Source organism: Triturus cristatus, chromosome 10 (assembly GCF_964204655.1).
Source record: "Triturus cristatus chromosome 10, aTriCri1.1, whole genome shotgun sequence".
NCBI lineage: Eukaryota > Metazoa > Chordata > Amphibia > Caudata > Salamandridae > Triturus > Triturus cristatus.
The window spans coordinates 284,541,519-284,554,123 of NC_140593.1; the positions used below are offsets into that span (position 1 = coordinate 284,541,519).

At 43.5% G+C, this 12,605-nt stretch overlaps 1 protein-coding gene across 5 annotated transcripts in view; it reads right to left on the bottom strand.

Annotated features, from left to right (window-relative positions):
* CDK14 (cyclin dependent kinase 14) overlaps window positions 1-12,605 on the bottom strand; it is a 2,110,677-nt gene that overhangs the window by 769,557 nt on the left and 1,328,515 nt on the right. For all 5 annotated transcript variants that reach the window (XM_085631156.1, XM_085631160.1, XM_085631158.1 and 2 more), the window contains one exon: window positions 8,494-8,587. In XM_085631156.1, the coding sequence (XP_085487282.1) occupies window positions 8,494-8,587 (94 nt within the window). The remainder of the gene's footprint in view (window positions 1-8,493; window positions 8,588-12,605) is intronic.

Below are 12,605 nucleotides of genomic sequence, written 5' to 3' on the forward strand. Positions count from 1 at the left end.
CCAATGAAATTGACAGCCTCCTCAAGTCCTACTTTTCCAGCACGGACATCAATACGAGTCCAAAGGGAAGAATTCAAACTATTCACTCTAACCCGAACAGAGAACCCTACCACAACATCAGAGTCATAAACAAAGACAACCTCAAGAGAGTGAACATCATTCAGACTCCTCCCCCCCCATATTCCGGTTACACATAAATACATACTACTCAACTGTAGGTCTGCCAACAAACACGCCTCTGAGATCTTCAACCTCATGCAACATAATGAGATAGATATCATTACCCTCACAGAAACTTGGCTCAACCCCTCGTCCACTCCGATTTTAGACCTCCTGGTGCCCCCCATCCATGACATAATTCATCTGGACAGAGTAAAGAAGCTGGGAGGTGGCCTAGCCTGTATATATCGAAGCACGCTCGCGGTCTCCCTATCAGAGTCCTCTTTGCCATTAACCTGCGAATACCTTTGCCTCAACATCTCCAGTAACAAACAGCTGGTTTGCAAACTACATACATTCTATCACCCCCCGGGCGACAACCTCCCATTCATTGAACAATTAATGGAAATCATCTCTGACAATGTGGAATTAGTGCAGTCCCACATCTACCTTGGGAACTTTAACCTTCATTGGTAAAACCCTAATGACCAAGCTGTAGTGTGCCTCAATTCCTTCTTGAAGGATCACGATTTGGTTCAACACTGTGACCAGCCTACCCACAGTAAAGGGAAAACTCTTGACCTCATCATCTCCAAAGGACACACCATCACATTGGACTCTTATCATACCCTGCGATTGGTCGGACCATCACATCATTTCCTTCCATATCAACTCGGAGGTATCACAGAGTAAGGCTCAAACAAAGGAAACGAATACAGGTAGTAGTGTCCCTGAAAATTAGGGAAAAACGGCACACCAAAATACATGTGAATAATATCAAAAATGCATAAAGTCAAGGCGTTAAACTGTAAAAAGATCAATGATTATATGAGGGTGCTCAAAGCTTCAATTGATGTACACTACCTAAGAACATCATCCATATGTCAGAGACATACGTAAATACGTGATTAGAAGTTAGAAGACTTAGATAGCACTCCACTGATGTAAATGGGTTAAATACCCAATTAGTGTAAGTTGTCAGCTTTAAAAAGTTCTATAAGTTCTATGGTTTTATGACTTATGACATGACTCATTGACTTGGGACGTTGTGTATGTGTACTACGTGTCCCGGAACTATATTAACAACTTTATCCGTCTGATTATTTTTGCCTTGAAAAAGTCTTTGTAAGACGAAACACGTGTCAGCTGGTCCGTGTATTGAACTTACAGCCCTGCACTAATAAACAAAGATGACAAGCAACTAATACCTAAGGGGTTTTGGATTTCTTATCAGAGAATTCATCAATGGAACTGATCCCACCATTTCTGTCTTTGAAAAGGCTCAAACAACTAAACCAAAGATCTGGAAAAGAGACCTCAGAGAAATCAATACCATTGACCTAGCAACCCGCTGTAAACATGCCCTCTCTCCTCAAGTGGACTTACACGAAGTCCATGAACTCACAGACTTCTATAACTCTTCTATTTCTAGCTTCATGGACGATATGGCTCCACTACAACAAAAAAATGCACCCACAAAAATATCTAAACCCTAGTTCAACAGCAACCTAAACTCGGAACGTCGCAATCTAAGGGCCATCGAACGTTCCTGGAGATCCACTCCATCCACGGACCATCTAAAAATCCTTAGATCAGCTAGAAGCTCTTATAACAAACAAATCAACACAGTCAAGGCGGAATATTTCAGATCCCAACTTAACCAAGCGGCTGTTTGAACTGGTTAAACAACAATCTATGGTAGCCCCGAACCGACTAGCTTCGGATGTCAGTCCTCCCTCATGTGATGACCTGGTGGACTTTTTTACCGAGAAAACTGGACTTATTAACATTGATCTAGAAACCAGGAAGACTCTATTAATACCCAATGGTCAGGCACCCCCCTGGCCTTACCAGACAAGGCTGCTCCTTGTAGCTGGGGTATCAAACACAACGCTTCCTGGGACACCTTTACCACCCTAAATGAAAATGATATCAAAAAGGTTCTTCGGAGTATCAACCCATCTAATCACTTCAGTGACCCTTTACCACCCACCATCTTCAAAGCAATTATGGATACAATCTACCCCACCGGGACAAAGATCGCCAATGCATCTCTGTCACAAGGTACGATCCCAAAATGCCTAAAAGAGGCCCAGGTAACACTTATATTAGAAAAACCTACAGCAGACAGTACAGATCTTAACAACTTCCGCCCTATCTCAAGCATCCCCCACACTAGCCAAATTCCTGGAAAAATGCGTTCAGTCACAACTATGCGCACACATCGAAAAATTCCATCTCCTGGACCAACACCAATCTGGCTTTCGTAGTGGGAACAGCACTGAATCGGCTCTCACTCACGTGATGGATGACATCCTAATAATGCTTGATCGAAATGAATCCTGCCTCCTTATCCTACTCGACCTCTCCTCTGCTTTTGACACTGTCAATCATGACAACCTCCTAGATATTCTGGAGCAAAGGATGGGCCTCTCTGGTCAGGTGCTGCAATGGTTCTCGCCCTTCCTCCAGCACATGTCCCAAAGAGTTAAGGCGAATCACTCTCTCTCCCAGTCATCCCCAGTCACTATGGGTGTTCCCGAAAGGTTCCTCCTCATCTCCCATTCTCTTCAATTTGTTCCTGGAACCATTAGCTAATGTACTAAAATCCATGGACATTTGCTTCCATATGTATGCAGACGACACCCAACTCTACCTGAAAATCTCCTCCCCGGATAACATCACTTCACTCAACTCCACCCTACTGACTACTCAAAATTGGCTAACTGAGAACCACTTCCTGCTAAACACCTCCAAAACAGAATTCCTCCTAATTTCTCCCCCGAAACACACTCCTAATATTGACCTCTGGTTGAACCAACTCACCGCCTTCAAATGCTCCCCCCGCACTATTGACTCAGCTAAATCTCTAGGAATAACCCTGGACAAACATCTGAATATGAACTCATATTAGCAATGTGTGCATGGGAGCTAACCACCTTCTAAGAACACTCAGGAATCTCAAACCTTTCCTACCTCAAGCATATTTAAAGCATGTGGCCCAAGCGCGTGTTTTACCGAGGCTTGACTATGGCAGTGCCACGCTATGTGGCCTCCCCAAATACACTTTGGCCCCTCTAAAGGCATCATTGAACGCTGCGGCCAGAATGATAACGGGCACCAAGCGAAATGCCCACATCTCCCCGGTCCTAAAATCTCTAAACTGGCTGCCCTACGAAGCTAGAATTCAACTTAAGATTGCCTGCTTAGAGCACAAAGCCCTCCACTTCAAAACACCCAACTACCTTGCGCAAAAGCTAGAACTATCCAGAGGGGGTAGACCGTCGAGGAGTGCTAATTCCCTCCTCTTAAAACCCCAGATCTTCCTCAAAAAGAGAACATGCCAACGAGCCTTCTCGGGATCTGCACCAAAAATTTGGAACTCTCTTCCACCGGAAACCTGTAGAATCTCCTCCAAGGTTGCTTTCAAACTGGAAGCAAAAAGATTCTTCATGAATAAGTTCTTACCTTAACAAGAGGAACGATTATCAGCTCTAATGGCATCGGATATACTACAATATTGGTTGTCAATCTTGTATTTTACTATTGTAGTTGCTCCCCTTTGTCACTATGTTTCAGCGACCAGCCTTTCCTCGCCTACCCCAGGTTTATAATTGTTCTTTTATTTGTGCACTATTTGAGTCAATGCCAATGTATATTCCCTTTTTGACTCGTGTACTGATCTGTTACCTTAATTTCCCTCAAATTGTAAAGCGCTCTGATATCCTCCGGGATTAAGTTCGCGCTATATAAAACTTTATAAATAAATAAATTCACCCCAGTACAGAGATCTGGGCCTAAGTCCATCGTTTAAAGAATGATGATGGATTAAACCCAGATCAGTTGACTGGGGGTCAGTGTTTGATTTGCTCTAACGCTCCGTCCATCATCCCCTTTGTTATCACTTTTAGAAAGTTGGCATCTTCTTGTTGGCATCTTCTTGCCTGCAGCTTGTATTCTGGGTCACATGACTAGCTGGCCGTTGATCTTTGTGTATTGCTCCCAGACAGTGAGACAAAGGATATTAGATGTGGCAAGATAGGCATTCTCTGACTTGATGACAGGGAGGAGCTGTCAAATACCAAACATGCATATCACAAAGACTATGCCTGAGCGCACTCACAAAGGGATTGTCACTAGTCTTTTGTGACCCCAGACAAACTGTGTCTAGGGCAGAGAAGCAGGAAATTCCAAGCACCTCTGGGGATGGAAGCCTCCAGAACCTTCTCCTATGTCAAAGTGGGCACCCGGTATCAATATTAGAACCTCAGACCCAACTCTTCAATACATCTCTGGACATGTGGAAGACTCAGATGGACTGCTGTGCTGCTCTGCATAAAGGATTACTACTCTGTTGCCCTGCTGACCAAGTAAAAAGGACTGGACTTGCATCTTGAACCCAGGACCACCAAAGTGACTCCATGGGCAAGTTGGCTAAACTCCTGATCAGAGCCTCAGGGACAGAAAAGGCTCCAACCACTTCAAACCCAGCACCTGAACTTAGCCTGCTGTGAGTCTTGCCTCCCAAGTGGTGCCAGTCTTGGAACCTTGGAAGTGGGCCTGAAGGTGTTCTGCCTGCCCAGGTGTGGTTGAAACTGATGCAGTGTGAAGCATCTCTGCGCAGCCTCACTTCGGAACTGCCAAACCTTTCATTGCATCCTGCTACCTCCTTGTAACAGCCACTGCGCAATGCATCCTCAATGCAGGTCTTTGCATCGCAAGCCCCTCGTCAATGGCATCCCTGAAGTCGATGTAGTATTTTGCATCACAGCTCCTCAGCCTCTTCGGAACCCCCAGTGCACGAAGCATCTTCAATGCAGGACTTGCATCGCAAGCCCCTAGTTGACGGCTCCCACGCCGACAGTGCAGGTCCCCAAATTGCGGCTCCTTGAACTTGCCACTGTGTGACATATCCTCGACCAGGGATCTCACAACATTCCTCAATCAGGATTTAAGGCACTTTGTTCAGCAGGCCTAACCTGGTTTCTAACAGCCGGTCTGCACTCCAATGCTGCCTACCTTAACATGTGACTCTATCTCGGTCTGGTGCGACCAGATAACCACAGTTGACGCTTTATGCTTCTAAGCACAATTTTATTTGTAACTTTGAAATTGCATATCTCCGGTTCTACTGATTGGATTTTTATTGTGTTGGTCACAAATCATTTATTAACCCCTTCGCCGCGGCAGGAATTCCGCCGCGGCGCTGGGGGGGTTTGGGGGCAGGTGCGGTGGCGCTGTGCTCGTGACGGAACCACTCCATCACGAGCCACGGTTGAGCTGTGCTCATGACGGAGTGGTTCCGTCACATCTCCGCCCACTGCGCTAATCGCCCGCACAGGCGGGGAATTAGCGCCGCGTGGGCGGAGCGGCCGCCAACGGCCACAGCATGACGGAACCACTCCGTCATGAGCACAGCCCAACCGTGGCTCATGACGGAGTGGTTCCGTCATGAGCGGGGAAGGGGTTAAATTTTACTCTATCCTACTAAACTGGTGTGGGATTTTTCTTTGAGTTGTGTTTTCACTTTATTACTGTTTGAAGTGCTGCATACATCCTGTACACATTGCCACCAAGTTAAGCCTGACTGCTTAGTGCCAAGCTGCCAGATGGTTGAATACATGTGACTCACACTTGCCCAAACATGCTCACAAATGGACAACGATCTCAAATAATTTTACATCCACCTATTGATAGCCGTCTTTCTATACAGTGGTGGGGAGCAATGAAAGTAAGGAGTACTTGGGTGTCAGGCGGGTACTTGGGGGTAATAACTTAAATAGAGAGCTGGAGGCCAAATGTGGTGGGGTTGCAGGAAGAGACTCACAGGGAGAAATAAATTAGTCTGTCAGGCACTGCAATGTAAGATGCTGACATCAGTGGTGAAAGTATAGAAATCATCAAATCAAAACACAGTGATACCTAAATGCTCCTTGGGTGGGTCAAGCATAAGAAAACAGAGGAGCGCCAGAGAGTCAGAAGGAAAATACTGAGGAGGACAATAATGCCACTGAATCATGAGATAGGGGTAGAAATAAGGCGCACTCTACCTATATATTGGATACAATATGTTTATTTGTCAAAAAAGATCACGTGTACATTACACCTTTTATTGTAGCTCAATCTCTTGAAGGGGTACAACAAGTATAAAGTAAATAATGCAAAAAATAATTTTAAAGTGTGACATGCTATTGAGAGGTAGACATAGGTGTCACAACAGTGAGCAGAATATTCAAAGCAACTACTTTTGGACACCCCTAAACAAAGCTTCTTCCATTGCTTTCTGGAACTGAGAGTGCCTGGCCATTGCTTCTTGGGTGTTACCAACAGGATGGGGTCGATAAACAAAAGCACACAAAGCTCCACTTCGGAGGCCACTAAAGGCTAAGGAGATAGCTCACAGGACACGTTAGATACTCACTCACGTTAGATACTCACTCACATACTACTAATAATAATAATAAAATGAAGAATAACACATTTTTGTAGCACTAAATACCAAGGTTTTGGGAAATCCCAAGCATTGCAAATAACTGGTATAGGTGCTCCCTAATACAGCAGAACTCAATGTTTCAACCTCAGAAGGACAAAAGGATGTAGTGGTGGGATTCGAACTCATGGCCCAATGGTCATACCAAATGTCAGTGAACAGCACAACACCCAACTCTTGGGCCATCTTGCCAACCACACTAAATCACTTAAGATACCACAAAGATAGCAACTGCAATACCTGGTCACTGTTTGAAATCCATGAAAATACAGGTTTAGTGTTCAGAATAATCGTTTCACAAATGTAAAATGCTGGCATAAGATTAGTCTCAAGAAACCTTGCTTTCTGTGAGTCTGACAAGTTATACAAATGTCAATTTCTATAAAACTATTGCTAATGGTATTAACCATAGATCCAAGTGTCCACACGTTGATAGGTGAGGTAACTGACAAAATGAAAAACTTCCTTTCTTAATTATTAGGACGCTTCAGGGTTAATTTCATCCACCGATTCGGAACATTTTGAAAAAAGGTAAATTGCACATATATTGCTTTCCAAACTGCACCTTCCCAGTCAGTCTTTCAAATACTTCTGGACTAAAGAATTATTTCTCTATATAATTATATATATAATGTATTTTTGCTATGCAAAAATTAAGAGAATTAATAATTCAAGTCCCTTTCCAATAACAGCTGGATTCTTAAAGAATGTTATATAAAACAGGATGGTATAATTTTCTCTGGCAGAATCCTAAATAAAATACTTCTGGCCCTGAAATATTTACGCTGTGCACATAGCCCAGTGATAAACAAATAATGTTGACCTATGTTACATAGTTTCCTTAAGATTCAATGCATTGTTTACAATATCATTATAAGGAAAAGGGACAGGTTATTAACTGGCTCATCTTAAGTATACTTCTACTTATGCCCAGCAGCATTCTCATTCAAGTGATAACAATAGTTCCTGAAATAAAAGCGTGCGTGGGGTCTACCTTCAGGTGATTAAATGGCAGTACCAATACTGCACAGAGTAATTAGTGTGAAACTCACTCAACAAACCATACAAACATTTAGCCACAGGTGAGACCACATGTATTCAAGTCTACTTTAAAGAAAATGAGACAGTAGTGAAAGGGACACCAGGACAGAGAGGTTGCAAGGCAGTCGCAGGAGCTCTTGCACAAGTCTTAAATGGAAACACCACGTGGTCAAGTTCCCTCAGTGTTAACTTAAATAGAACTAGAAACCCATCATAGAATATGATGAGGCGAACCCACAGTCTAGCATTGAGAGGGAAAAAGATGGCAGATATCATTGTCTTGCAGAATCCTTTTTAAAAGTCACTTTGATATCTTATTTTCAAAGCTAGGTTCAATTGTTAGCCAATACCAACATGTGTAATAATTGTGTACAGCAAGACTGCACTTGTCCTGAGAGATTAGTGCAAAAGCAATATTTGCACTGCTTGAACTGTGCTAACAGCACACTAACATTCCTCAACCAATGAAAACACATAGTTTGCACTGACTGACTAATGCAAAAACTACATTTAGCACTGACCCGTTAGTAGAAATATAATCATTGCACAGGTCAGTCTCAGTATGAAGGCTTTATGTACTGATCTGTCTCTAATAATGTCTTTTTTTGCACTCGATGGCGGAGCAAATGGACAACAATCACAGGTGCAAAATTATTCAGTCATCGCTGCAGTCTTTTTAACCTGGCCAGAGAGATGCCAGGCTGAAATGTTAACACGACAATACAATAATATCATAGCAGCATTTCTTAAACAGAAAATCAGCCAGTCCAAAACACCCCACACGTGTGACAGGCGAGGCTCACCAGAAATATTCGTTCTAGCTGGTCTTGGATGTCTTTCATCCCTGGGAATGCTGCGACTCCTTGGATCATTTCTACGAAAATGCACCCGACTCCCCTGCAACAGAAATGGAAAGAAATGATTGACAGGAAAATGTGTTCGCATTACAGCCAAATTGCAATCCCTGCTGAGAGAAGAGAGCTTTTCGCGCTGATGGATAAATGACCCGAGGCGGATTCCAAAGACCGCCATGCTCTCGCAGCAGCCAGTGATATTTCTGTTTGTGGTAGTAATCCATAAACCGACAGTATGTGGCTGCAAATGTACTGCAAATGATGCAGCTCTGCATTCAGTGCAGGGGTAAATGCTGTGCAGCGCTCCTAAGCAAACCTGCATTTTCTTAATCTATATATAAACATTTGGTTGATGGCACAGTATCCTTCATGTGTTCATTCAAGGCTGACTCATTGCATTCCATAATTTTTGCAAATCAAGTACCCCTTTGGTTTGTAATGCAAATAGCCAACAGTAATTTATACCTACCTGCAACTGTTAAAGGATTTATTGTATGGGCAAGTCACTGTCCAATCATAAATAATTGTTAAATCCACTCAAACAGTCACACCTACCTGCGATGAGATCCCTACATCCTCTTAGAGCAGAGGTCTTCAAACATTTTTACTCTGAGCCCCCCCTAAGCAAAATGTTTTGAGGTCAGGCCCCCCTCGAAAACTTTATGAAAAGGATTGGGGGAGCGGAAGGGACATGGCTGCGTGCAGGGAGCGGGGTTTATGAGATGATTTCAGGAATACTTTTTCTATAGCTTATGAACTGCACCAAATATGAGACTTCTAAAACAGCAAATGCATCAAACAAAAACAGATATCCCAAACAAACTTCTCCCCATAATTGGGGTGTTGTGAGCCCCTCACACTCTTGGACCCCAATGCAACTATACCTGCTGCACTAATGATAACTGCAGTCCTGAGTAGCAGGCTATCTCCTTTGCCTTTTTTACCTCTTCCCCCTCCATGATGGATCATCACCTCTGTCCTAATGCTTGAAAGGACAATAAGCTCTGATGCCCCTTTTTTTAAAGGTAGACAGTCATAATTGTGATGCAGTGGGCCTCCAAATCCCTGGGCCCAAGTCCTGCTGCATCTGCTCCTTTATGATAACCAGCAGTGGCCACTTACACACTTGGCAGAAGTACCAGCTTCACTAATGAATGTTCCTTTTAAAAAACACAAAAACACTTATATTGTCCCCTTCTTTGGGGTATCTCGCTGAAGAAGCGGTCTCTGGCCATTTGTAAACATAAAAATGAGTCTGCATACAGTGCTCCCTATTCTGGGCCTTCTCTTTGACAATATCTATGAATCTCGCTCCTTTCCTCTGTCTCCTAGACCAGTACTGTGAGGCCCCAAGGGCCGAGAGGATTAGGGCTCTGCATCTGAATGCAACCCTGCTGGCCTTCTACCTGCTACCCCATGGACTCAGCTTTCACAAAAAAACTGCCCCTGAATGGTTAATACTGACTTTGAGATGCCTCTGCCTGAAATTGAAGTGTGGGTGGTAGTGCAGAAAGTTAAAAAAGAAACCATGGAATTATGAGTTTCTGCAGCAGCTTTTTCCACATAATTATCAGTGTACTGCATTTGCTACTTAATCTGCAGATTTCAACAAAAAAAACTTGATTGTAGCTCAAATGGAACAAAAGTTACTTAAAGCATGATAAAGTGTTCCGGAGCAGTGGAAGGCCCTTTGCAAAGATTGACTGGTAATCTTGTAGTTGCTTACTGCTGCATTTGGGTGCTACACTGGTACTAATGAGGTGAAATATTTCCCGTGACAGTGTTACCGTGAGTTAAAATGACAAAATAATGAAGTAATGCTAACCACAAAATGTGGCGCATTGTGCCGCATAACTTACCTTTTCTTGCTGCATAATTTAGTGAAACCTTCCGCATAATGTTGTCCTCTTCTGCTGAATAATTCCAGTGGATCTGCTTAAAGGTTTATGGTGGCAAAGATCTATTCTTTTTAAGATGTAATGTAAAGGATTTATCAGCTGGGATCTGGACTAGTAGAGACACTTACAAAAATGTCTGCATTTGACACAGTTTGATTACTTATTACTGAAAAGTATGTTTTGTAAGAACTTGTTTGATTTCAATCACTGCACCATGTTGCAGCAGCCTAGCTTAGAATATGTAAATACTGTTTTAAAATAATGACTTACATATTCACAGTGCTTTCTGCCACAGGCCACATAGCACTATAAACAGAGCCATTGGAATTATGCAGCAGGAGAAGACCAAATTATGCAGCATGGTTGACTAAATTCTGCAGCAAGCAAAGGCAAATTATGCTGCATATTTTGTGATAGCATTACTGCACTATTTTGCTATTTTTACACTTGTTAACATTGTCCTGGCCTTTATTGCCCCTCATATGTACCACACTAACACCCACATATAGCAATAAGCACCAGCTTAGCGTGATTCAACGCGGGTGAGTATACCTTTAGCTCCAGTCTCTGGTTTCTTCGTACTGCTCTCGAGAGCTACTTCTGGGCTCTCCTGGTGAGCTTCTCCTCCGCCTGTAAACGGCCGTACCCTCGGCCCCGATCAGACCGCTCGACACACTCCTTGCGGTGCGGCTCTTGTTCGGTGTGAGTGGGTCCCGCCTTACATGGTTGAGTCTCCACTCAGCATCCTAGCAGTACCTCTGATTACCATACTACTACTGTCAGTTTTGGTTTGACTGATTGCCTGCTTTACTCGCGTCATGTACCAGGCTTCCCTAACCCCCTATTCCCCATTGTTTGACGCTTTCATTTCTACAGGACCCAACTGGTGTCCTCTAGTCACCGCCAGGACTGTTGCTAGCAATTTCTAGCAACCCACTAGGTGAGTTCGCAGTTGCAATCCCCTTGTCCATGAGTGTTGAATGATTCCTCACCTTTAATACATGTTTTTTCAAATATTTTTTAATTGCACGCCTCTTATTCTTTGTTTTACACACTTGGTGTAAATAGACACCATACGCTATAATGATTAAAGAGTTGATTTACCTCTATGCATCTATAACCTTAATAGCGTTTTTTCACCTTGGTGACAATCCTTGTTGATATTTAGAAGAGAATTGTTTAGATTGTTATCTGGTATTATACTTTTTCACCCTTGTCCGCAGGCAACGCACCTGAAGACGTGGTAGGTAGAATGCACCTCTCCACGTAGTGTAGATAGTTGCTTATGATCCTGAAGAAGTGCCTAGATCCTCCTGACACACGAGGCATGAAACATGTCGATCTATAGAGTAGAGCTTCATGACTAGACACCTTCTCTAGTACACTAGCCACTCTACACCATTTTAATCGGGTAGTTTACCTTCCGAATAAACTATTGATAAGGACTAACTGACCCGTTTTAACCTCACTCCTCCACACATCTACACTCATTAGGCCACTCACCCCCATGCACCAACCGGCAGGAACAGAAGATCCCCGATAAAGAGCCCCGGTTTGGGTGCCCGTCAAGGATTGCAGCGCCGCCTTGACGAGGGGCAGAGCTCATATGATGAAGCATGACACCCAGCTTGCTGGGTGTGTGAGAGCTCTAGTTCAACCAAGGGAATTTCCCAAGTTACTACTAGGCCTTTCCGGTTCTGTATAATGGCATTGACGTCCTGAGCAACCTCTTCTATGCACCAGAGGAACTTTGTACCCAGTTTTGTTCTTGATTATTGGGGCCTGTACACTGGACCTCATTAAATAAGCCCTTCTGTCTTGTCCCTCCTTTTGTATCATCATCACCTAATTTAGAGCCAATGTGTAGGCCATCTTGGAATATTACAATGATACACTTTGGACAACAGCAACACATAAATGGTCTCCTGGTTTAGGGGAAGTGACCATGCAGGATGGGTCTCCCTGCAGATGAAATAAGCAGAGAGCAAGTGGTCCGTTAGCACTGCCAGAGGAGCTGTACTCTCCTCTTAAGAAAAAGGTAAATGATAAGAGGAGAAGCAAAGAAATTAAGGGAGTACTATGAAAAGAGGAACTTGAGAACTAAAGGACTGGTCAACCAGCTCGGATTCTGACACGCACTCATTTTCAGATGGATATGCACAT